The sequence below is a fragment of the Schistocerca nitens genome, chromosome 1 (assembly GCF_023898315.1).
Source record: "Schistocerca nitens isolate TAMUIC-IGC-003100 chromosome 1, iqSchNite1.1, whole genome shotgun sequence".
NCBI lineage: Eukaryota > Metazoa > Arthropoda > Insecta > Orthoptera > Acrididae > Schistocerca > Schistocerca nitens.
Window position 1 is genome coordinate 38,136,206 of NC_064614.1, and position 25,772 is coordinate 38,161,977.

General features: G+C 43.4%; 2 protein-coding genes across 2 annotated transcripts in view; both read right to left on the minus strand.

Moving 5' to 3' along the window:
* The window catches only part of LOC126240775 (serine/threonine-protein phosphatase 6 regulatory ankyrin repeat subunit C-like), an 881,520-nt gene that overhangs the window by 526,786 nt on the left and 328,962 nt on the right, over positions 1–25,772 (minus strand). The window lies entirely within an intron of this gene.
* The window catches only part of LOC126240759 (serine/threonine-protein phosphatase 6 regulatory ankyrin repeat subunit B-like), a 381,053-nt gene that overhangs the window by 103,255 nt on the left and 252,026 nt on the right, over positions 1–25,772 (minus strand). Inside the window, exon 14 of the mRNA XM_049947949.1 lies at positions 9,297–9,407. Within this exon, the coding sequence (XP_049803906.1) occupies positions 9,297–9,407 (111 nt within the window). The remainder of the gene's footprint in view (positions 1–9,296; positions 9,408–25,772) is intronic.

Consider the following 25,772-nt stretch of genomic DNA (forward strand, 5'->3'; position numbering starts at 1 on the left):
TCAGTAGTTCTAATGGAATGTTGTCTACTCCCAGGGCCTTGTTTCAGATTAGGCCTTTCATTGTTCTGTCAAACTCTTCACGCAGTATCATATCTCCCATTTCATCTTCATCTACATCCTCTTCCATTTCCATAATTTTGTCCTCAAATACATCGCCCTCATATAGACCCTCTATATACTCCTTCCACCTTTCTGTTTTCCCTTCTTTGCTTAGAACTGGGTTTCCATCTGAGCTCTTGATATTCATACAAGTGGTTCTCTTTTCTCCAAAGGTCTCTTTAATTTTCCTGTAGGCAGTATCTATCTTACCGCTAGTGAGATAAGCCTCTACATCCTTACATTTGTCCTTTGATAAGCTACTTCTTTGTAATTGGTCGGTGTAAATAACTTCTATGGCAGATGCCTCATCTTACATGTCTGGCTACATTTCACAGTCATCATCATCATCAGTTATCTGCTACATTAGCAGGTCCTTTGCCTCTCCATTTTCTGCGATCCATTGATTCCTTCTTAAGGCTGCTGTATGTTGTACCGTCCATCATGTCATCCAGTACCTGGAATCTCTTCCTTCCTCGCTTCCTTTTCCCTTCTACATAACCTTCTAAAACTGTTTTCATCAGTCCATCATTCTTTCTTAATATATGCCCAATCCAATTTCTTTTTCTTCTCTTTATTACATCTAATAACTGTCTTTTCTCTCCCACTCTTCTCAGTACCACTTCATTTTTTACTCTGTCCATCCAACTTATTCTTTCCATCTTCTGCTATGTCCAGATCTCAAAAGCCTCCAGCCTTTCTCTGTCTTTTTTCATCATAGTCCATGTTTCAGCGCCATATAGAAGAACACCCCATACAAGACATTTTATGAGTCTCTTTCTGAGTTCTCTGTCCAGACCGCTGCAGAAAATTCTCCTTTTCTTATAAAACACCTCTTTTGCCATTGCTATCCTTGTTTTAATTTCTGTGGTGCAGTTCCAGTCGGTGTCTATCCTGCTTCCAAGATACTTAAAATTTTGCACCTGTTCTAGTATTTCTCCATTCAGCATAATTTTTATTTCTGTATTTCCTCCTAGTGACAATACTTTTGTTTTATTTGTGTTAATTTTCATTTCATATTTTTTTCTGTTAGTTGCAATGGTGTCCACCAAATATTTCACAATACAACACACAAATTCTCCTGCGAAAATGACTGTATATACATGTTTAAGCACACCCCTCCAAAAGACACACACAATGCATGCAATGCCTAGTACAAATACAATGAAAAGTAAAAACAAATAAAAGGATGACAATAACTACTGTTAGTGGTGGGTCTACAATCACTGACGATGAACTGTCTTTACAATACACTACTTTCATTTACGGAGAGAAACATTAAGAGATAGTCTATTACAAAGCAAAAATAAATTAAATTGCTTACAACTGTGAGTTTCTTGAAGAGAGGAATGGGTTTGAGTCTTATCTGTTCTGGATTGACATGGTGTAGTGACAGTGGTAGAAGCAGTTTGAAGTTGCTGATATGAATCTTATAAGTTCATCCAGTCATGTCCTTGGCATTAATATATCCTCTTTCCTTAAATGCTGTTTTGGCTGGTGGTGGTAATAAGTTGGGTAGCATCAATTTGTCATAGGCCGAAACAAAGCAACTGTTATGCAGCACTTGAAGGTCATTTCGTTTCAACTGCAACTATCACATGCGATAGTTTGGCACAGTCCACATATCTCTAACACTTTCTTGGATGACAAGAGACAGTACGGTGTTGGGTTGCACAACTTACACATCTCTTCCAGTTGACTTACACATTGTGTGTGCAGCTGATCCTCTTCCTTCGGTTATCATCTACGTTGCTCTCACCATTTAATTCATCTCCGAAGACTGTACCAAGTTAAAGGGAATATTATTAACAAGCTCTATATTCTTGAAATAAATTATGTACTCATAGGCTCTTGTCAATTCAACAACAATATACTTTCAACTCTTGTCCCAAAGTAACACTTATGCTGAACAAACTCCAGCAAGCCAACTAGTTCCAAGATAAATGTCAGAATCTACTAAACACTCGTACAATTACATATGTTCTGCCTCATGCAGAGCCAAGACATAAGGTAAGAGTCTCTATACAATACACGTTTCATCCTTCTCTGTAACAATCCTCATGGCACCACACACCAAGGAACGTTATGCAAACATTCTTTGACTTTTTGATATAACTTCCATGGCGCTGCTTGTAACCACTTGTTGGGGCTGCTCGTCTGACACAGCTCCGGGCTCCTCATGACAGCTGTCCTTCCTGCATGCACAGACATGTGTGGTGCAGTGAAAAGGCTCTCTCACCCTTGTCACATTACAATATTGGGTGTTCGAGACAGTGGAGAGCCAAGTGTTTCTAGAATTTACCCTAAAATTCTTGAAGCACTACATATCCCTCATGTACATTAATTTTCCTTCTCTCTCTCTCTCTCTCTCTCTCTCTCTCTCTCTCTCTCTCTCTCTCTCTCTCTCTCTTCTCTCTCTCTCTCTCTCTTTTTTTTTTCCCCAATAATAACTATCTGAGCATTGCACTCAACATTGAAGTTAGGACTTTCATATATCTATATATAAGGATTTTGCAGACAATATTCGTAACCTCCAATCGCAGACTCCAGATGTCATAGACCCTTAATTATGTTGTGGTTTACTCTACTCCTCTGTACTGTTTTTCCTTTAGTATGTATTAACTTCATTAACTACCATTTCTTGTAGTCTGGAGGAACTCTGGGCAAATGAAAAGGTTCTTTCTGACACTTGTGAATATAGAACTTGACAATGCTAGTGGAATAGAGAATTTAAACTTACCAGAATAATCTCTACAAAATGTGTGACTTTTGTCACGATACTGCCCTTTTCCTTTTTAGGCCCAGTACCTATACCTTACATACAGGTTGATATTATGAATGCTCTTCCTCCCCTTGTTTTGGTAGGTACACCCCTTTAACTTCCTAATCTACTATGGTGCTGGTCAATCCCCTTCTTGGTGCCCCTGCCCGCACAGTATAGGTCAGCCACTCTTGGGTCTGCCTATCTGCCGTTTTCATCCAATAAATGGTGCATGCACCTTCCTTCTCCTTCCTGAGTAGGCTTCATAGTTCACTTCCCTAGTATACATCTTTATGTATGCTGTTGCTAAATATCACCTGGCAAAATTCAATCCTACTTCACACTTCTCTCTTACTTCGTGGTACCGTATTTAACCTCCTAGAGTCCTCCACTACTTTTCAACTTCTACACTTTCAGTAGACCTCACATTTATATATAATTCACTCTATCATACCTTTCTTTGTTCTAGAATTGTTCCACTATCGTACAAATCATCAGAACAAATATTCCACTGATATTCCACTGATTTCCTTTTTGGCTCATGCTCATTAGTTCTTCATTTCTCACAGTTCCTTGTGCGATACAGAACTGTCTCTGTTCTTATACCTATGTATAAATATATAAGGAGTGACAAAAGGGAAAAAAGGGGGGCAATGCAGAACCGTCATATATCAACCATACAATTTGTGCATCTACCCAGATGTACATAGGTCTTTATTCGCTACATCTATTGGCGGTTCTGACATTGCTTTAGGTTTCTAATCCATAATTTTCATGTTTGTGTCTAAGTGTAATTTTGTCTGTATGTCAATGTGTGTGTGTGTGTGTGTGTGTGTGTGTGTGTGTGTGTGTGTGTGTGTGCGCGCGCGCGCGCAGCCTGATTCTTTGGACCACTTATTTGAAATAAGTTGAAGGTTATAGGAAACCGCAGAGAATGAGAAGGACTTCAGCGATAGAAGAGTATGCATATGGAGAAAGGGAAAGATAGACCAGTACTCAGATGAGAAGTAAGAAAGGAAAAAATAGAAATGGTTGCTAAGATTGAAGAAGTGAAAGAAGATAGCCCCAAAGACAGGAAAACCCTTCCCACCTCCCTTCCCCAGGATCCCTACTTCGCTGGTACTTGAGTGAGAAGCTGGAGGAGGTATTATGTTAAATGTCTCCTACAGAACGGACATTCTCATCTTCAGCTTTGAAGTCCCTACAGAAAGATCTTGGCAACTCCTATGGAATGGCAAATGGTGAAGAATCAGTTACACTTATCTGTAAGGGTTGTCTGAAAGGTGTGGTGTGTGTGTAGTGTTAGTCATGTTTGTACCTACACTATCCACTCTTTCCAAAAGTGATACAAACCTTCCCATTTATCTTACATCTCACAAGAGGTATAAAATTATTCTATAAAAATAGAAGATTATACACTATGATAACATAATTGTTTAGTCATTCACTTTATACTATTTTTCATACATGTCATTGATGTCTAGATATTACTTTGCTTGAATAGTACCTTGACATTACCTTCATACTAGTACTATTTTCTATTCACTTCATTCCAAGTTTAGAGATCACTGTTCATTTGTGATTCTCTTAAATTAGTCACTATCTTGCAGTCATATTCAGTCACTTAAATACTAACATGATAGGATAGTTTAAGAAGTTATGAATAGATTACAGAAAAGTTGAAGATTTGAAGGGAATTCAGCATAGGAAAACTAATGCAGAAGCAACACCGAAATCAACTCGGGAACTGATGGTCGTTACTCTGCCCGTTAACACAGAATGTTAACATCCCTGGAGAACAGATGTAACTCTGCCCGGATCCCACCGATCTGACATTAACCTCACTTGAGCAAGTGCATACCAGTACTTCTCATTGATTTTTGTGTGAGTCTCCCCAGAACAAAACAATTACCACTTTACGAGGTAATACAACATTAGGTAAAGTTATTCTGTTTTCTGCTTTGTCATGGACAAGTTTGAATTCTTTGTCCATAACCTTGTCAGTATCATTAGGTTTGGAAAAAGGAACAGTTGCAATGTTTCCAGAGATTATACTCTCTGAAATTTCTCGTTCTATAATTAGTTAAAAGGGTTCTGCCAGACTACTTACATTTATAATGTCAAAGCCGACTATTTTTTCTTTGAAATCTTGTTCTATAGTATTTACTCACAAACTGACAGCTCGTGTAGTAACAGCTTGTATACCTAACAGCTGGAATTTTCGATTGACTAATTGATATTACATCCTTAGGTTGATCTATGTTCTCTTTCAAAATATTCATTTCCTGTCTTACAGAATTAAATATAACATTACATACATTTTCACAAGATTCTAATTTTTCATTAAATTCAGGCTGTATATTGTTACACTTATCTTCAATATCACATTCTAGTTTCTGGGTCAACTTCTGAAATTGATCATCTTGCTTTTGGCTAAAATCCATAAACATTTGATTCATTTGGACCGTTAAAGAATTACCTAATTCATTCTTTAAATCTAATCATAAATTTTCCACTTTATCATTTAATACATCAAATTTAGAATTTAAAGCTTCACTCTGTGCTTCTAACTAATCACTTAGAGTGGCTGTATTAGCCTTCTGGTCATCCAACTTAGCACTTTGGTCATCTAATCTAGCATTTAGTTCTTGTCTCTGGTTATCTAATTTAAGACTTAGTGCTTTAATTAAATTTGTTACCTCAGTCCAGTCTGGCATTTTCTCTGTTACAGTGATTGCCACGGCTGGCTCTGTAGTTTCTCCAACTTTCTGAATATTATCCATTTCTCTATTTTTCTTTGACTTAGTAATCATCTAACCTAAAATACAATACTGTGTACAATAACTTCACCCACATTTTATTGTCCTGCAGTTCTTTCAACTTTACCAAACAGTTATTGGTTTTTGCTCGCCCGTCATAGAGGTCTAGGCTGCGTCGGTGAGCAGGTGTAGAATCGGCACTGGTGAAGAGCATCAAACGGTGGTTGTGGCATCGGCGTCGGAAAGTGGATGTTAAGTCAACAATGGTGAATGGCAGGTGAAGACGGCGACGGCGGCTGGTTATCGCGCCGGTGTCGGCTGGTTACTGTGTATACATCGGCTGGGTTGACATGTGTGTGAGGACTGCTTACGTCCCCACACTAAATCTTCTTAGTTGAACTATTCTCTGTGTCTTCCTTTGTTTGGGGCTTATTAACTTTTTCACCCCTTTTTTCTTTTAGGCAGAATCCAATTATGCGTAACAGTTTCTTTGACTTGTTACTCTCAGTTGCTATGGCAACTCAGTATCTTCTTATCTTGATTTCCATCATAAAATACCTGCTTTTCTCAGGTCCTGTCACTTTGGTTGCCATGTTCTAAAGCTTTCTTGAGGTGTGGCAAAAAATAATATCGTCTTATTTTCAGTAATCTAAAGACCACATATACAAACTTTACCGTTGACGTACTCATCGATTAACGATGTAGTCGACTTGAAATACAATAAGTTTCATCATGTTCCCTTAAATATATAAGTTCTAGAGCCCCATTCAATAATATTTATGAGAGGGTTTAATAACCATTCCTCTTCTCACAAAATCATAAACATGGGTCTTGACTTCTGCGAGTCAAACAACAAAAGTCAAATGGTTCCATTTTAAATGTGTAGAATCTACTAAACACTCATACAATTACATATGTTCTGCCTCATGCAGAGCCAAGACATAAAGTAAGAGTCTCTATACAATACACACTCCATCTGTCTCTGTAACAATCCTCATGACACCACACACCAAGGAACAGTACACAAACATTCTTTGACTTTTTTATATAACTCCCAAGGCGCTGCTTGTAACCACTTGTCAGGGCTGCCCGTCTGACATAGCTCCTAGCTCCTCATGACAGCTGTCCTTCCTGCACACACAGACATGGATGGTGCAATAAAAAGGCTCTCTCACCCTTGTCATTAAAATGTCAGGTGTTCGAGACGGTGGAGAGCCAAGTGTTTCTAGAATTTACCCCGAACTTCTCGAAGCACTACACATCGTGTTTAAATTAACATTCCACATGCTATAATTTTCCAGTTGCAAAGTTATACAGCCCGTCTGCTGTTAATATTCATGATTCACGATAACAATGTTCCTGTGAAAACAGTCACTTGTGAAGCAATACATTTCACCGTTTCCGTATTGGCAGTTAGTGTTTTAACATACGTCATATGTTGTTGTCAAGCAAATGAGCAAAATTAAATTCACAGTTTATGTAACACAACTCAATTCTAAATGATGACAATACTATCTGTTCACAAGTGCATTGTCACAGCCACAAGTATCATTCTGCAAAAACCTACATTGCTCAAGTAATATGACATCCGTTTATGATGTCCATCATAAAGTCAAATTTCAAACCATGTCTAACACATGAAGGTTCAGTATTAATATCACGTTAAATGCACACCATTACTACACACAATGCTTGCTTTCGTACTGCCACGTTCATGCGCCATCTGCAACTGTCTGCCACACACTGTTCGACTCGACAACAATCAATACCTCTCTCGCTCCACAGTTCTTGCAACACTTCTGCCTACTGCATTCCATTTCACACAATACATTTAATAAGCCTATTTGAACTCGTATAGAAAAGAGCAAAGTAAACACAGTCACACTTCATGTTATACACTATATAACCAAATGAGAAATATTCTACATCATCAGAAATATGCCTGTGAAGTAATAGGTAGTAAAAGAAAGGTAAAAATTATACCTCATTATTAGTCATGGCATCACAACCCTTTGCATAGGACTGGTGCTTCCACACGCTCCGTAACCACACAAAAATTAGCAATGGGTTGAACTCTCAGGAAATGGAACAACAACAATGAGACAGTAAACCAATGGCAGATGTAAAAGGATAAGAAGAATTAAAATGGCAGGAAGGGTGGGAGCCAGTCTGGACCACCGAGCAAGGCTAGCAAAGGGCCCTGTGGTTCAGAGCAGATGATGGGATACCACTCCAATCCCTCAAGCGGCCTATGAGGCTAGGTGCCCTGTATCACAGAGAGGAGTAGAAATCGCTTTCACAGGTAAAATGTAAAACCACATCATCTGATTTGGGGTCATATGCTAGCATCCAAGGTAGAATGGCAGCACGGTTTATGGTTTCACCACAAAGTGGCCATTAGAGCAGTCCAGTAGAAAAGTGAGCCACAATCAGATGAGCACCACATTGACTGTGGAGTGGATCCTTACATAAGAAGTGGCTGTGCAGTGTAAAAGATAAATGTTCAGTTACAACAGGGTATGGACTAAAAAGCAATGCTTATCACCCTCCCAGTTTGGTCACTCTGGCCATGACATTTTCAGCTAGTGATTTACGCAGTGAGATACGACTGAATTATGGAACTATAACCAAAAGACATACTGTTGATTAAGTGAACTTGCATATAATTTATGTACAGTCTATTTTTGAGACCACCGTAACACATTTTTCATTAACACCTGGATGTGATGCTGGTATTTATGTTTTTAATTGAGAGGTATTTGCACTTCTCCATAGCCTGTATGCACTGCATAAACCCTGTACTGAGAAGCTGAAATTTTGTTGCTGATTACAGTGAACCACAATACTTGTCCAGTTATCTGTGCCATCTGAAAGAAACCATTTATCATTAACTAGGAAAACAATGAGAAAACTATATTTTTTTTATGGATGAACAGGTATTTGAACCACACTTCTCCCAAAAAATGGCCTGCCTAACCATTGCAACAAGTGCTCAATGAGTCCATTGACTCTATTATGAAATGTGGTGAGAGAAACCCTATTTAAGGACATATTTTCCAACTGGATCTTGGTTCACTGGATTTCACTTTCTTGATCCATAATTATAGAAGCCTCTCAATCAATATTTAGTACTTGTCTGTTACTCCTGCTACAGTAATAATTTAAAGCTCCACATTTGTTTTTGAATACAACAAAATCTGTCTACATAAAACAAATTAATATTTCAACAGACTGACTTCCAATCCAATTGGATGGCTAAATCAGAGTACAGATTTCACCCCAACTTCACATCACAGAGATGTGTTACATCAATGAATGACTCTTAGACCAAACTGCACAAAATTACTATATCACTGTTCATGATGGCAGCGGAGGGGAAAAAAAGCTGTAGGTCATTTCTATAATTTGGTATAATCCTCCTAAGGGAGTATAAGTGTGATCATGAAGGAAAAGTGTACCTATGTTAAATTACAGCTAAATGTAAACAATTGATTAGGAAGTCTGGTTATTAATGGCACCAGAGAGTATACCAAAGACAATTTCATTTGGGAAATATCTGGCTGTCTACTGCCATCCCAACAACAAATATTTAACATACAGGAGACTCATAAGTCTGTGTCTGGTTGAAACCTACCTCTTAGTTCAATATTGCAGAGCATCAGAATTTTATAATTTTATACCTTATAATTTCCTGCCCTTGCCGCATCATGTAGTGGTGTTCTGCCATTATGGTCAGTCTTGTCCACTCTGGCTCCAGCTTCTACAATCTTTCTTGAGAGCTCTATTATTCCCTGCAATAGAACACCAATGTATAAGCAACTAATAAGAAGAAAATAAAATAAAGATTCAGGAACTCATGTTGGCATTACTGCACTTACAAATTCATAAACTTTTCTATGATAGTTCTAAGAGTTTCTGTTTATGACTACAATTGTTTCCAGGACTTCATGATCCCATAGCATGTTTTTTGCAGTATTGTGTACCTCATGTTTTCATTCAAAATCATTATGAAAACTATGGTATCTAGTACTTTTGTTGGTGTTGATTGACTTCTTAGAAATAACTAATCTGTTTTTTCAGTACAGGGCGATTTCTTGACACAGTTTGAGCTTCATTGCTTCACACTGTCCAAGATAGGAAAATAATTGTCCAAGATAGGAAAATAATATATGTGTATTGAAAACATGGGAGCACAGCCTTAGAACAGAAGTTTCTGAATAAGTGGAGGAATTCAATGGAGCAAACGTCAGGTTCTGGTTCTTCAGGCAAAGTGTTTGAGAAATCTGGGTTTTTGTGATAAGTATGAATGTGTTTTACATATATAAAACATACTTTGTTTGCTTGATATTTTTTCCAACAGTTAATATGTTTTTGTTTTTCACATAACATAATATATGTGTTCATTATGTCTGCACAATACACCTATTTTTTCCAGTTACCCCATTCTAATATTTAATTTGTATTAGCAAAATTATAAAAGCAGACATTTTGTTTTTCTTAGAAATAATCTAAACATCTTTAATGTACAACATTGTGTACTCAAATAAGAAACAAAATGAAAATTTTAATCCATAATTGAAAGAAAAAAGGAAAGAAAGAGAGAGATAGAGTGAAAGATAACTACAAAATTATACATAAATAAAATGGGTCACATTTCACTGCAGTAATGACAATCCAGTGCCTTATTTATTCAGTTAGGAAGGAAAAGTTTTTGCACTAAATTGCCGTTTTACTAGAAAATTAGGTACAATTTTAATTAAAATAATTAAATACAACAGACTTTCTGACAGCTCAGCCTATGGCATCTGCCTCTGGCTGAAATGCATATTGACTGATGTCATGCACCTCCGCAGCATCAGGGTGAAACACATCTCCAACTTCTATTCCAAAGTTTTGCAGAACTCCAGCAGCCACAATAACATTCCTACACTTTTCTTGTTTATATCACATTGTCTTAGTAGGAATTTGGAAATGTTTCTTCCAAAACAGGATTTACGAACTATTACACATCTGGTAGCAATATTGGCTCTGTTGTAGCACCCTTCAGTTCCTATGTGGTGTCACAATACAGGACTCTTAAGATTTGTGGAGACAATATATCTACTCTGTCCAACAAGCTACCCATCATATTGTCCACTTTCAAATTCTGCAGTAATTCTACTATTGTCCCACATGCATTCATCATGCAAGGAACCCAGCCAACAGCTTACCACATTCAAAATCTTCATATTAGCAGCACAGGTGATTTTTGTACTGACAGAAAAGAAAATCTTGTAATTTCTACATAGTTCTGCTTCTACTTGAGAAGGACAAAATGTGGGCATATGTACACAATCTATGGTTCCAATGACATTCAGAATTCTCTTTTGTTCCTTGACACATTTTCTTAGTTCCATGGCATGGGCACATAGCATGTCATTAAGGCAATTAAAGTGCTTATTACTCTGCTAAAAGCCTTTCCAGCAATGGTATGATGGATATTACCGAGAGCCCCAGCTACATAGCAGTAAAAAGAAGTCGCAGCCTAGGAGACAAAGCATGATTCTTATCAGAATTATGTTGCAGTAATGGCTCCATTATACCAATCAGTGACTAAAAAGTTCCCTTAAACAACCCCAAACCAGTCAATATACATACCGTATTTACTCGAATCTAAGCCGCACTCGAATCTAAGCCGCACCTGAAAAATGAGACTCGAAATAAAGGAAAAAAAAATTCTCGAATGTAAGCCGCACCTGAAATTTGAGATTCGAAATTCAGGGAGAGAGAAAAGTTTTAGGCCGCACCTCCAAATCGAAACAAAGTTGGTACATTGTAATATGAGACACAATTTAGGTCGAATGAATGACGATACAGCTACAGTAGTTCGGTTCGAGTCGTAAGCTTAGCAGTTAAGCTTTACCAGGTAGCCATTGCTATGCGTCAGGCGCTCCGTACGTATTTATACGGATACCCTTCCTTTTTGACGTGCTTCGTCTGATTTGAATCGATTACTTATTTTGCTTTGATCTGATAAGTGCCGTTTTCTTTGTTATAGGTGTTTACGTCACTCTAAGCTGAAAATGCATTACTGTACTGTCATGCATTGTTTGTCGCATTCTGATAGTGCGTGTTTACGGCCTGTCGCCGCTCGCGGCATGGCTTGCTTTTGTGCGCGCTACCGCCACTTAAAATTTTTTTTTAAAAAAGAGAGAGGAATCGTCTCATTAGTGAAACAATGGCAAGAGACTGATATTTGTTGTTACTTACACTGCTGCTTTCTTTGATAATGATCAACAAGAACCAAATAATAGAGTGCGTATGATAGAACATGTTCTGAACGAGAGTTAGGAGAAAATTTTTCTCCGTTTGAAAATCTTTGTGGCCGCTTTTTTAGTACATCAAATTCTGCACAGAAATTAGTCATCTTAGATTTAAAAATCTAGTCAGTTGCCGTGCTTCATTTCTGACTGTATCACTATTAGGCATAAGAAGAATACAAATATAAACATGACATGATACGTATATTCTTCCGTGTTTGCTGTTGTCTCACTCTAGTTTCGTAGTTTATTAGGCAGACAGGATTTAAATATAGCAGCAAATGCAGTGGTCGAAACTCGGGTCGGAGAAAAAAAGCTCGTCTCCCACCTTTCTTTTTTTTTTTTTTAATTTATTTACTGATGCAGAAGTTTTGGCGCCAGTATTTATCTTTGTGCCTACAAATCATGCCTGTGCAGCGCTACATGTATTCGACGGCAGAAGTTAGTTGTGGCGGCACCTACCAACATTTTTCCGAACTTCCGCTTCCTTTGCACTCAATTCTAAGCCGCAGGCGGTTTTTTGGATTACAAAAACGGGAAAAAAGTGCGGCTTAGATTCGAGTAAATACGGTAGTCAATGGGCCTCTTCTCTCCACTATAACGCCCCATTCTTGGGATGTCTACATCTTCCTGTACCAATATATATATATATATATATATATATATATATATATATATATATATATATATATATATATATATATATATAAAAAGAAAGATGATGAGACTTACCAAACAAAAGCGCTGGCAGGTCGATAGACACACAAACAAACACAAATATACACACAAAATTCAAGCTTTCGCAACAAACTGTTGCCTCATCAGGAAAGAGGGGAAGGAGAGGGAAAGACAAAAGGATGTGGGTTTTAAGGGAGAGGATAAGGAGTCATTCCAATCCCGGGAGCGGAAAGACTTACCTTAGGGGGAAAAAAGGACAGGTATACACTCGCACACACACCCATATCCATCCACACATACAGACACAAGCAGACATATTTAAAGACAAAGAGTTTGGGCAGAGATGTCAGTCGAGGTGGAAGAGTAGAGGCAAAGAAGTTGTTGAAAGACAGGTGAGGTATGAGTGGCGGCAACTTGAAATTAGCGGAGATTGAGGCCTGGCGGATAACGAGAAGAGAGGATATACTAAAGGGCAAGTTCCCATCTCCGGAGTTCGGATAGGTTGGTGTTGGTGGGAAGTATCCAGATAACCCGGACGGTGTAACACTGTGCCAAGATGTGCTGGCTGTGCACCAAGGCATGTTTAGCCACAGGGTGATCCTCATTACCAACAAACACTGTCTGCCTGTGTCCATTCATGCGAATGGACAGTTTGTTGCTGGTCATTCCCACATAGAATGCATCACAGTGTAGGCAGGTCAGTTGGTAAATCACGTGGGAGCTTTCACACGTGGCTCTGCCTTTGATCGTGTACACCTTCCGGGTTACAGGACTGGAGTAGGTGGTGGTGGGAGGGTGCATGGGACAGGTTTTGCACCGGGGGCGGTTACAAGGATAGGAGCCAGAGGGTAGGGAAGGTGGTTTGGGGATTTCATAGGGATGAACTAACAGGTTACGAAGGTTAGGTGGACGGCGGAAAGACACTCTTGGCGGAGTGGGGAGGATTTCATGAAGGATGGATCTCATTTCAGGGCAGGATTTGAGGAAGTCGTATCCCTGCTGGAGAGCCACATTCAGAGTCTGGTCCAGTCCCGGAAAGTATCCTGTCACAAGTGGGGCACTTTTGTGGTTCTTCTGTGGGGGATTCTGGGTTTGAGGAGATGAGGAAGTGGCTCTGGTTATTTGCTTCTGTACCAACAGATTCACCTGGTCCTACTCCAAATCCCATGCCACTTTCCTTGACGTTGACCTCCACCTGTCCAATGGCCAACTTCACACGTCCGTCCACATCAAACCCACCAACAAGCAACAGTACCTCCAATATGACAGCTGCCACCCATTCCACATCAAACGGTCCCTTCCCTACAGCCTAGGTCTTCGTGGCAAACGAATCTGCTCCAGTCTGGAATCCCTGAAACATTACACCAACAACCTGACGACAGCTTTCGCATCCCGCAACTACCCCCGGCCTGGTACAGAAGCAAATAACCAGAGCCACTTCCTCATCCCCTCAAACCCAGAATCCCCCACAGAAGAACCACAAAAGTGCCCCACTTGTGACAGGATACTTTCCGGGACTGGACCAGACTCTGAATGTGGCTCTCCAGCAGGGATACGACTTCCTCAAATCCTGCCCTGAAATGAGATCCATCCTTCATGAAATCCTCCCCACTCCGCCAAGAGTGTCTTTCCGCCGTCCACCTAACCTTCGTAACCTGTTAGTTCATCCCTATGAAATCCCCAAACCACCTTCCCTACCCTCTGGCTCCTATCCTTGTAACCGCCCCCGGTGCAAAACCTGTCCCATGCACCCTCCCACCACCACCTACTCCAGTCCTGTAACCCGGAAGGTGTACACGATCAAAGGCAGAGCCACGTGTGAAAGCTCCCACGTGATTTACCAACTGACCTGCCTACACTGTGATGCATTCTATGTGGGAATGACCAGCAACAAACTGTCCATTCGCATGAATGGACACAGGCAGACAGTGTTTGTTGGTAATGAGGATCACCCTGTGGCTAAACATGCCTTGGTGCACAGCCAGCACATCTTGGCACAGTGTTACACCGTCCGGGTTATCTGGATACTTCCCACCAACACCAACCTATCCGAACTCCGGAGATGGGAACTTGCCCTTCAGTATATCCTCTCTTCTCGTTATCCGCCAGGCCTCAATCTCCGCTAATTTCAAGTTGCCGCCACTCATACCTCACCTGTCTTTCAACAACTTCTTTGCCTCTACTCTTCCACCTCGACTGACATCTCTGCCCAAACTCTTTGTCTTTAAATATGTCTGCTTGTGTCTGTATGTGTGGATGGATATGGGTGTGTGTGCGAGTGTATACCTGTCCTTTTTTCCCCCTAAGGTAAGTCTTTCCGCTCCCGGGATTGGAATGACTCCTTATCCTCTCCCTTAAAACCCACATCCTTTTGTCTTTCCCTCTCCTTCCCCTCTTTCCTGATGAGGCAACAGTTTGTTGCGAAAGCTTGAATTTTGTGTGTATATTTGTGTTTGTTTGTGTGTCTATCGACCTGCCAGCGCTTTTGTTTGGTAAGTCTCATCATCTTTCTTTTTAGATATATTTTTCCACGTGGAATGTTTCCCTCTGTTATATATATATATATATATATATATATATATATATATATATATATATATATATATATATATATATATATATATATATATATATATATATATATATATAAACAAAGATGATGTGACTTACCAAATGAAAGTGCTGGCAGGTCGACAGACACACAAACAAACACAAACATACACACAAAATTCAAGCTTTCGCAACAAACTGTTGCCTCATCAGAAAAGAGGGGAAGGAGAGGGAAAGACGAAAGGATGTGGGTTTTAAGGGAGAGGGTAAGGAGTCATTCCAATCCCGGGAGCGGAAAGACTTACCTTAGGGGGAAGAAAGGACAGGTATACACTCGCACACACACACATATCCATCCACACATATACGGACACAAGCAGACATATTTAAAGACAAAGACAAAGAGTTAAATATGTCTGCTTCTGTGTGTATATGTGCGGATGGATATGTGTGTGTGTGCGAGTGTGAGGGAATAAAGGAATAGTTGCAGGTAAACAACTAGAATTCTCTCAGATACAGATTTATTTACACTTAGCTTCTACACAGATACAAGTCCAGAGGCTAACTGCCGTTAGCGTACAACATCCTGCCCAAAGACCTCTCCTCAAAGATAGCACACTTACACACTGAACAAATATCAATATTTATGGCGCTCTATGCCACACGCCTCCCCCCCCCCTCCCCGCACAGTATGGAGTACGTCCCTGTGAATGGGGGGTGGGGCGGCGTGGGGGGGAAAGTTAGGAGGGTAACGTACAGTTCTTCTGAGTCAGGTGGAAGCGGTCGACTGGTAGGAGACCGGGAGGTGATGGAACCCGGTAGGCCGATGGCTAAGTCAGCAAGCGACGCTGGCGGCTGAAGACGACGTCCCGTCCTGGAGTGGAGGTGTAGCACTTCGTCAGCCGGCAGATGGAGAATCACCTTGCCAGAAGGCCTAAAAAAGGCACGCAAATTGCCACACGCAGCACTTCTGCTCAATTTAAAGCAGCACACCACACGAGATTCTGCACTTCAGCCCTCAGTATTGTCACACGTGAGTACCACACACACCGTATCACCATCTACGACAACAGATAATTTATGTATGTCATCAGGGTGCACATGTGTTGTGAATTCTTGGATGGCACCTGTACGAGCAATGGTAGGGAGGCAGGGAGGTGTGGGAAAGCCATGGCAGGGGGAAGCATCTGCTAAGAGGGGGGTGGCAGGTGCACTGGACTGCGCAGGAGACAACCTCGGGCGATCAGCTGACAGACGAGGGAGCGTGACTGAAGGCAATGAGGAGCCAGCGTGGATTGAACGGCGTGACAAAGAGCTGTCACACGAAGATGGTAACACAATGGTAGAATCCGAGTGGTTGGCAGTTCGACTGCGAGGGCTGTGAGGAGTGAAGCCCCGAAAAGATTGGCCACTCGAATTAGATGAACGCGGAGAAGGAGCAGTGCTCGGCAGAGAAGCACGCTGTGGAGAATCAATACCCAAATGCACGGTGTGGGAAGATGGATGGCCGCTCAAAGCAGGAGTGGGAGAAATAGGGGCAGAATCAGGGAGGTTCACCTGAGGCTCAATGAAAGCTGGTTTCACTCGGTTGAGTGAGACCGTGGTTACAGAGTCTTTTATGAGGAGATCCATGTTATTCTCAGAGCGTTTGACGACCTTGTAAGGACCTGTGTAGGGTGACTGAAGCGGGGCTTCGATTGAGTCGTCTCTGAGAAACACGTACTCACAAGAGTCTAGCGTGGGCGGTATGTACACGCGCAGAGGTGTATGAGCAGCCGGAGGTGGCGGCTGAATTTTGCTGCAGTGCAAACGCACCCGCTCGAGAAGTGAAGGGAGTTCAGAGGGCCGTGGAAGTGGGGTGGGAGTGACTAATTCTCCAGGCAAAACCAGAGGTTGGCCATACACAAACTCGGCTACAGAACCCTTGAGGTCTTCCTTGAAAGTCGCACGAAGGCCAAGAAGCACAAAGGGCAGTGCCTCTGTCCATAGTGAGTCATGGCAACGCAGGGCAGACTTTAAGGTACAATGCCATCGCTTGACAAGCCCATTGCTTTGGGGGTGGTATGCAGAAGTATGAATTTTGACAATACCACACATTTTACATAAGTCAGAGAAAACTGAAGACTCAAATTGTCGCCGCTGGTCAGTGGTGAGGTAAACAGGTGAGCCAAATCTAGAGATCCACGAATCTAAGAATGCTCGACTTACTGTCTAAGAGGTAATGTTCAAAATAGGCACAGCCTCAGCCCACTGAGTCATCCTGTCAATAGCTGTAAACAAGTAACGGAAACCCTCGGAGGGGGGCGGAGGGCCTACGAGGTTGACATGAACATGGTGAAACCGGCCTGGCGGTTGGGCAAAACAGCCAAGGGGTGGGGAAGTGTGCCTGGAAACATTGTTCTGTTGACACAACATGCATGCCCTGGCCCAAGACTGACAGTCGCGGCGCATGTCTCTCCGGACAAACCGTTCAGCTACCAGACGGGTGGAAGCTTTGACACCGGGGTGTGCTAATGTGTGTAATTTGTCAAAGACCTGGTATAGAAGGGGCTTAGGAATGAATGGCCGCAACGTACCAGTAGATTCATCACACCACACTAAGTCAGATATGCCAGGGAAAGAAGAGCATACCAGTTGGAGAGAGGAGCTGTGGTCCGAAATTAACTGCATGGTATCAGGGTCTGCCGATTGCAACCGAGGTAGGTCCGTTAAGTCAATTAAGGTTGTGACAGCACCGACACGCGAGAGAAAATCAGCAACCACATTGTCCGCTCAACGGATGTAGCGAATGTCATTTGTAAATTGCAAGATGTAATCGATGTGACAAAAGCGTCGTGGGGGCGGATCAGCTGCAGGATTTTTTATGGCAGCAACCAACGGCTTGTGATCAGTGAGCACATAGAAATCTCGTCCCTCAACATCAGTTGTGAAGTGTCTTATGGCCTCATAAACTGCAAGTAATTCTCTGTCGAATGCTGAGTATTTCTACTGCGCGTTGTTTAGCTTTTTTGAGAAAAACTGCAGGGGGTTCGTGACATCATTGTATGTCTGACTCAGTACTGTGCCAATAGCATTGTCACTAGCGTCAGTAGTGATAAAAATTGTGTCGTCTGCACGTGGGTGAGCAATAGTGACAGCGAAGGCCAACAGCTGTTTGATTTCGTTAAATGCCTTGTCCATGTCTCGTGTCCATGGGACTTGGCGGGTGCCAGAAGTTTGTGGGCCAGCGAGAGCATCTGTGAGAGGAGCCTGCACCGCAGAAGGAATCTGATGAAATGCGTGCTTACAGTCCAAAACAGAGAAGTACTTTGCACCTGCGAGTGCATGATTGAAGTCCGCAATGTGTGGGACCAGATATTTTTCAATGATGGTGCGGGCATTTAAATGCCTATAGTCTCCGACCATACGCCAAGTACCATCCTTCTTTTGGTCAAAAAGGATAGGACTATCCCAGCAACCAGAAGAAGGTTCAATTATTCCCATTTGTAATAGATCATCTAATTGTTCTTTTGCAATTTTCATAAATTCCAGCTTGAGGCAGCGTGGGCATTGCGATATGGGCGGCCCATCGGTTAGACGTAACCGATGAACTGTGCCATTAGTGACTACTGCAATACGTGGCGCGGCACGACAGTCAGATGTCTGTGAAGCGGAGCAGGCAGTGGCGGACGGGCAAAGCTGTGGCGCTGAGGGCACGGAAGTACAGGTGTGCCAACCGCTCGTAGGCTGCGTAAAGGCCGCACACGTGTTAACATGGGCGAGGTTGGTACACTGGTTCTTGGTAGCGGGCCGTGCCGCTACTAGTGCTGTAGGCACGAGTGGGCGTGGCCGAACAGCACATGGTCGTAGTTCATTGCCACGAGTTTGGGAAGTTAATTGACCATTTGGAACGCAAGGAGCATGAGCACTCAGGCATACACTATCATTACAAAAGGGGGTGCTGACACAGTTTACAGAGTTCACAACATTGTCGTTAACGTGCACGGGCACAGGAACACCAGATTGGCACGGACTGACCTTGTCTGTAGCCGACGAGTCGTCTCCTTGTAGTGCCGCGAGGCGTTGTTGTGTGGAGGCCAACTCGTGGTGTATGTTGTGGAGATGCAGCAGCATTTCCATACGTTCCATCCGCAACTTCGAAGACTTGGCACACTCCACTAGCCACTTGTTTGTCCAAGATTGCAGCTCGAAGGATAGGTTTACACACTTCTTAGCACAGCACACATGTTTGGTGTTAGCCGAACTGTCACTCAGCGGGGCGAAAGGAATATGTTTGTTAGGAGGGGGAGGGGGGGGGGGGGGTAAAAACACGGTATTTTGCACAAAATCTAGTGACAACTGATAGTGCTTGAGGAAATCAATTCCGAGAATAGGTTCTTCAATTGTTGACACTAGAAACGTCCACTCCAGCTTGCACTGTATACAAAGTGGAACCCGAACACTGTAGGGTAGACAAGTTCACTGCACGAAGTACTGTTTTGTGTGGTTGCACTTTATTGGTTGCTAGGTGAACCGGCAGCAAAGAGACGTCTGGGCCAGTGTCTACCAGAAAACGTACACCTGATCGTAAATCGCGAACACAGACTCGACCACACTTACTGTTGTTGTCCGAAACGGAGTGCAACGTGGGATGGTGCCCGTTCTTTACATCGCAGGTGGTGGCACCGTAGCCTACCTGCGGTTGGAGTTTGGGTAAGAACACGGTGACTGGCATTTGCGAGCTTGCTCCCCGAATCTCGCGTGGAAGAAACAGTAACATTGGGTGGGCCTGTGCTCCTGTGGGTAGTTGCTAGGTGACGGAGTATGTGCCCCAGAGTCTTCCACAGAGGCCGATGCACTGTCGTTGCGGGTAGTTGAAGGTGCAGGCAGGGCGAAAACTTTAACAAACTTGTTATTAGCACCACCAGACAAGGGTGTGGCGTCAGAAAGCGTCTTAGTGCGGTCACGTCCAGAATGCAGTGCACGGAGCTCACGTTGCCTGGCGGAGTATGCTCTGTCAGCGGCGCGTAAACGTTCATTTACTGGCCTATCTTCATACGCAGAGACTGCAGTCTGGACAGGCAAAGGCAGCTTTTCAGACCAGATTTCTGCGAGCGTGTCATCAGGCATAACTTGGTCATCGACGAGAGGACGGATGCACCGCCACAGCTGGGACGGAGACCTGTCGCCGAGACGCTCTTCGTAGATGAGCTGTCACACATTTTCTCTCCTGGTTTTAGAGATGCACTCCAGTATCGTCTGTTTCGCCACAGCATACTTCCCTGCTAGGGGGAGGGGGGGGGGGTGCTTTGACCAGATCATAAATTAAATCGACGCGTGTGTCGTCGTCCAAAGCACAGACACTGAATGTTTGCTCAACCAGGTTAAACCAGAACTCCGGGTGAGCGGGTTTGAAGTCTGGTAGTTTCGACAGATTCGGCACTGCAGTCACTGCGGAGGTGCGCCTATTACTTTGGACGGAAGTAGAGCATGCAGAAGATAGCGAGTCCGAATTATTGGTGTCCCGTAATGCGGGAATCGCGAAATTCACTTGACGCCGGGGGGAGGGGGGGCGGCTGAGAAGCGACAGACGCTCGAACGGTGTGAGGATCGTAGTCAAAATGTGCATTCTCATTGACATGGTAGCTCCGAGAGAAGCCACAAGTACTTAAGTACGCCGGTGAATGTCCGTTATGCACACAGTATTCACTCGACCATGAGTGGTGGGGCTGGTTGTAGATGTCGGAGTAATTACTGTCCAGCACATAATTGTTGACATGATTAGAAGCAACACAAGGATCCCACACACGTCCACTAGGATGCACACTCTGTGTGATATTTGCTGTGTGGCATTGAACACCTGTTGACTAGCTGGCGCGGAAGGATACACACGTGGCGGGAACTGATTCGAGTTTGAATTTACTACTGGATTTTCTAAAGTAGCAAAACCTCGCTCGACACCACAAACTGTATTGAATTGTGCGTTCGACACAGGAGTAGGAATGTTCCAACCACTACTCTGTGGAGAACACGTGGGAAGGTCTAGGCTAACAAAGCCAGAGTCCACGACCGTTGGCGGTTGGAAGAAACTGGCGGCACTCAATGAATTCCACTGCATGTTCTGGCTGAAGGATTCCGAAGATTCTTGCGGCATGTCCACTACAACGGCAGGAGTACTGGAGAGATGTTGCTGAAATCCGGGCGGTGGTGAGTGCTGAAAGGCCACTGTCTGGAGCTGAACAAAGGCCCTCGCGATCGCGGAGAAACCCGACGCGGTAGGCGCGTAAATAACCTTCGGGCGGTAACTCGGACGTGTATTACACAAAAAACGGGGTTGCCAGTGAGGGAATAAAGGAATAGCTGTAGGTAAACAACTAGAATTCTCTCAGTTACAGATTTATTCACACTTAGCTTCTACACAGATACAAGTACGGAGGCTAACTGCCGTTTGCGTCCAACATCCTGCCCAAAGACCTCTCCTCAAAGATAGCACACTTACGCACTGAACAAATATCGATACTTATGGCGCTCTATGCAACAAGTGTTTACCTGTCCCTTCTTCCCGCCAAAGTAAGTCTTTCCGCTCCCGGGATTGGAATGACTCCTTACCCTCTCCCTTAAAACCCACATCCTTTCGTCTTTCCCTCTCCTTTCCTCTTTCCTGATGAAGCAACCGTGGGATGCTAAAGCTTGAAATTTGTGTGTGTGTGTGTGTTTGTTGTTGTCTGTATCAACGTACCAATGCGTTCGTTTGGTAAGTTACAGATTCTTTGTTTTATATATATATATATATATATATATATATAAAGAAAGATGATGAGACTTACCAAAAAAAAGCGCTGGCAGGTCGATAGACACACAAACAACCACAAATATACACACAAAATTCAAGCTTTCGCAACAAACTGTTGCCTCATCAGGAAAGAGGGAAGGAGAGGGAAAGACGAAAGGATGTGGGTTTTAAGGGAGAGGGTAAGGAGTCATTCCAATCCCGGGAGCGGAAAGACTTACCTTAGGGGGAAAAAAGGACAGGTATACACTCGCACACACACTCATATCCATCCACACATACAGGCACAAGCAGACATATTTAAAGACAAAGAGTTTGGGCAGAGATGTCAGTCGAGGTGGAAGAGTAGAGACAAAGAAGTTGTTGAGAGACAGGTGAGGTATGAGTGGCGGCAACTAGAAATTAGCGGAGATTGAGGCCTGGCGGATAACGAGAAGAGAGGATATACTGAAGGGCAAGTTCCCATCTCCGGAGTTCGGATAGGTTGGTGTTGGTGGGAAGTATCCAGATAACCCGGACGGTGTAACACTGTGCCAAGATGTGCTGGCTGTGCACCAAGGCATGTTTAGCCACAGGGTGGTCCTCATTACCAACAAACACTGTCTGCCTGTGTCCATTCATGCGAATGGACAGTTTGTTGCTGGTCATTCCCACATAGAATGCATCACAGTGTAGGCAGGTCAGTTGGTAAATCACGTGGGTGCTTTCACACGTGGCTCTGCCTTTGATCGTGTACACCTTCCGGGTTACAGGACTGGAGTAGGTGGTGGTGGGAGGGTGCATGGGACAGGTTTTGCACCGGGGGCGGTTACAAGGATAGGAGCCAGAGGGTAGGGAAGGTGGTTTGGGGATTTCATAGGGATGAACTAACAGGTTAAGAAGGTTAGGTGGACGGCGGAAAGACACTCTTGGCGGAGTGGGGAGGATTTCATGAAGGATGGATCTCATTTCAGGGCAGGATTTGAGGAAGTCGTATCCCTGCTGGAGAGCCACATTCAGAGTCTGGTCCAGTCCCGGAAAGTATCCTGTCACAAGTGGGGCACTTTTGTGGTTCTTCTGTGGGGGATTCTGGGTTTGAGGGGATGAGGAAGTGGCTCTGGTTATTTGCTTCTGTACCAGGCCGGGAGGGTAGTTGCGGGATGCGAAAGCTGTTGTCAGGTTGTTGGTGTAATGTTTCAGGGATTCCGGACTGGAGCAGATTCGTTTGCCACGAAGACCTAGGCTGTAGGGAAGGGACCGTTTGATGTGGAATGGGTGGCAGCTGTCATAATGGAGGTACTGTTGCTTGTTGGTGGGTTTGATGTGGACAGACGTGTGAAGTTGGCCATTGGACAGGTGGAGGTCAACGTCAAGGAAAGTGGCATGGGATTTGGAGTAGGACCAGGTGAATCTGATGGAACCAAAGGAGTTGAGGTTGGAGAGGAAATTCTGGAGTTCTTCTTCACTGTGAGTCCAGATCATGAAGATGTCATCAATAAATCTGTACCAAACTTTGGGTTGGCAGACCTGGGTAACCAAGAAGGCTTCCTCTAAGCGACCCATGAATAGGTTGGCATACGAGGGGGCCATCCTGGTACCCATGGCTGTTCCCTTTAATTGTTGGTATGTCTGGCCTTCAAAAGTGAAGAAGTTGTGGGTCAGGATGAAGCTGGCTAAGGTAATGAGGAAAGATGTTTTAGGTAGGGTGGCAGGTGATCGGCGTGAAAGGAAATGCTCCATCGCAGCGAGGCCCTGGACGTGCGGAATATTTGTGTATAAGGAAGTGGCATCAATGGTTACAAGGATGGTTTCCGGGGGTAACAGATTGGGTAAGGATTCCAGGCGTTCAAGGAAGTGGTTGGTGTCTTTGATGAAGGATGGGAGACTGCATGTAATGGGTTGAAGGTGTTGATCTACGTAGGCAGAGATACGTTCTGTGGGGGTTTGGTAACCAGCTACAATGGGGCGGCCGGGATGATTGGGTTTGTGGATTTTAGGAAGAAGGTAGAAGGTTGGGGTGCGGGGTGTCGGTGGGGTCAGGAGGTTGATGGAGTCAGGTGAAAGGTTTTGCAGGGGGCCTAAGGTTCTGAGGATTCCTTGAAGCTCCGCCTGGACATCGGGAATGGGGTTACCTTGGCAAACTTTGTATGTGGTGTTGTCTGAAAGCTGACGCAGTCCCTCAGCCACATACTCCCGACGATCAAGTACCACGGTCGTGGAACCCTTGTCCGCCGGAAGAATGACGATGGATCGGTCAGCCTTCAGATCACGGATAGCCTGGGCTTCAGCAGTGGTGATGTTGGGTGTAGGATTAAGGTTTTTTAAGAAGGATTGAGATGCAAGGCTGGAAGTCAGAAATTCCTGGAAGGTTTGGAGAGGGTGATTTTGAGGAAGAGGAGGTGGGTCCCGCTGTGACGGAGGACGGAACTGTTCCAGGCAGGGTTCAATTTGGATGGTGTCTTGGGGAGTTGGATCATTAGGAGTAGGATTAGGATCATTTTTCTTCGTGGCAAAGTGATATTTCCAGCAGAGAGTACGGGTGTAGGACAGTAAATCTTTGACGAGGGCTGTTTGGTTGAATCTGGGAGTGGGGCTGAAGGTGAAGCCTTTGGATAGGACAGAGGTTTCGGATTGGGAGAGAGGTTTGGAGGAAAGGTTAACTACTGAATTAGGGTGTTGTGTTTCCAGATTGTGTTGAAAGGAATTTTGAGGTTTTGGAGGGAGTGGAGCTGGAAGTGGGAGATTGAGTAGATGGGAGAGACTGGGTTTGTGTGCAATGAGAGGTGGTTGAGGTTTGCTGGAATGGTTGTGAAGGGTGAGTGAGTTGCCTTTCCGGAGGTGGGAAACCAGGAGATTGGATAGTTTTTTGAGGTGGAGGGTGGCATGCTGTTCTAATTTACGGTCGGCCTGTAGGAGGATGCTCTGAACAGCCGGTGTGGATAAGGGAGAGGAAAGATTAAGGACTTTTATTAAGGATAGGAGTTGACGGGTGTGTTCATTGGCTGAGTTGATGTGTAGGTGAAGGATTAGGTGGGTGAGGGCAATGGATTGTTCAGTTTGGAACTGGTATAGGGACTGATGGAAGGAAGGGTTGCAGCCAGAGATGGGAACTTTAAGTGTGAGGCCTTTGGGGGTAATGCCAAATGTCAGACAAGCCTGAGAAAATAGAATATGGGAGCGTAATCTGGCTAGGGCGAAGGCATGTCTGCGGAGGGAATGTAAATAAAACTTAATGGGGTCGTTGTGGGGGTGTTGTGCGGGTGACATGGTACTAGAAGGTCGAAAGTGTAACGTGAGGCTGAAATGAAAATGAATATAAAAATATGTGGGGAGAGAAAAAGGTGAAGTAGAAAGCAAATGGAGATCTGGTGTGAAAAGAGGCGAAAAGGGGTTGGTTGGAGCTGGGTTATGTTGATCCTGTGGTGAAATAGTGTAGGTAGAAAACGATGTGCATAAAGGTTAGGTGGTTGTGTTGCCGCCAAAACACGTTAAAGGGTGGAGAAATTCGGGAAAATTTCGAAAAAACTACGTGAGGATGTATTAAAAGTAGTGGTATGGTGGTGGCAGATTATGGAAATGAGGCTAACAATTGTCTGGTGGAGAAATAATAACGTTAAAACCTGTGGGAAGCGGCTAAAAATGATCGGTGATGTGAAAAAACGGAAATCGAAATAAAGCAAAAGTCATTAAAATTAGCCGAAAAGGTTGTTTAATAGCTGAAAGGAACTGTTTGTGAACTAGAAACGGTGGATTTTATAGCAGTAGCGGAAGAAAAAATTTTTTGGTTATGGTTTGGAAGTGGGTTACGTATTATTACGTATTGTTGAGTATATATCGGCGGGATAAAATTGTATAGTGGATTACGGTAAAAAGGAGAAGGT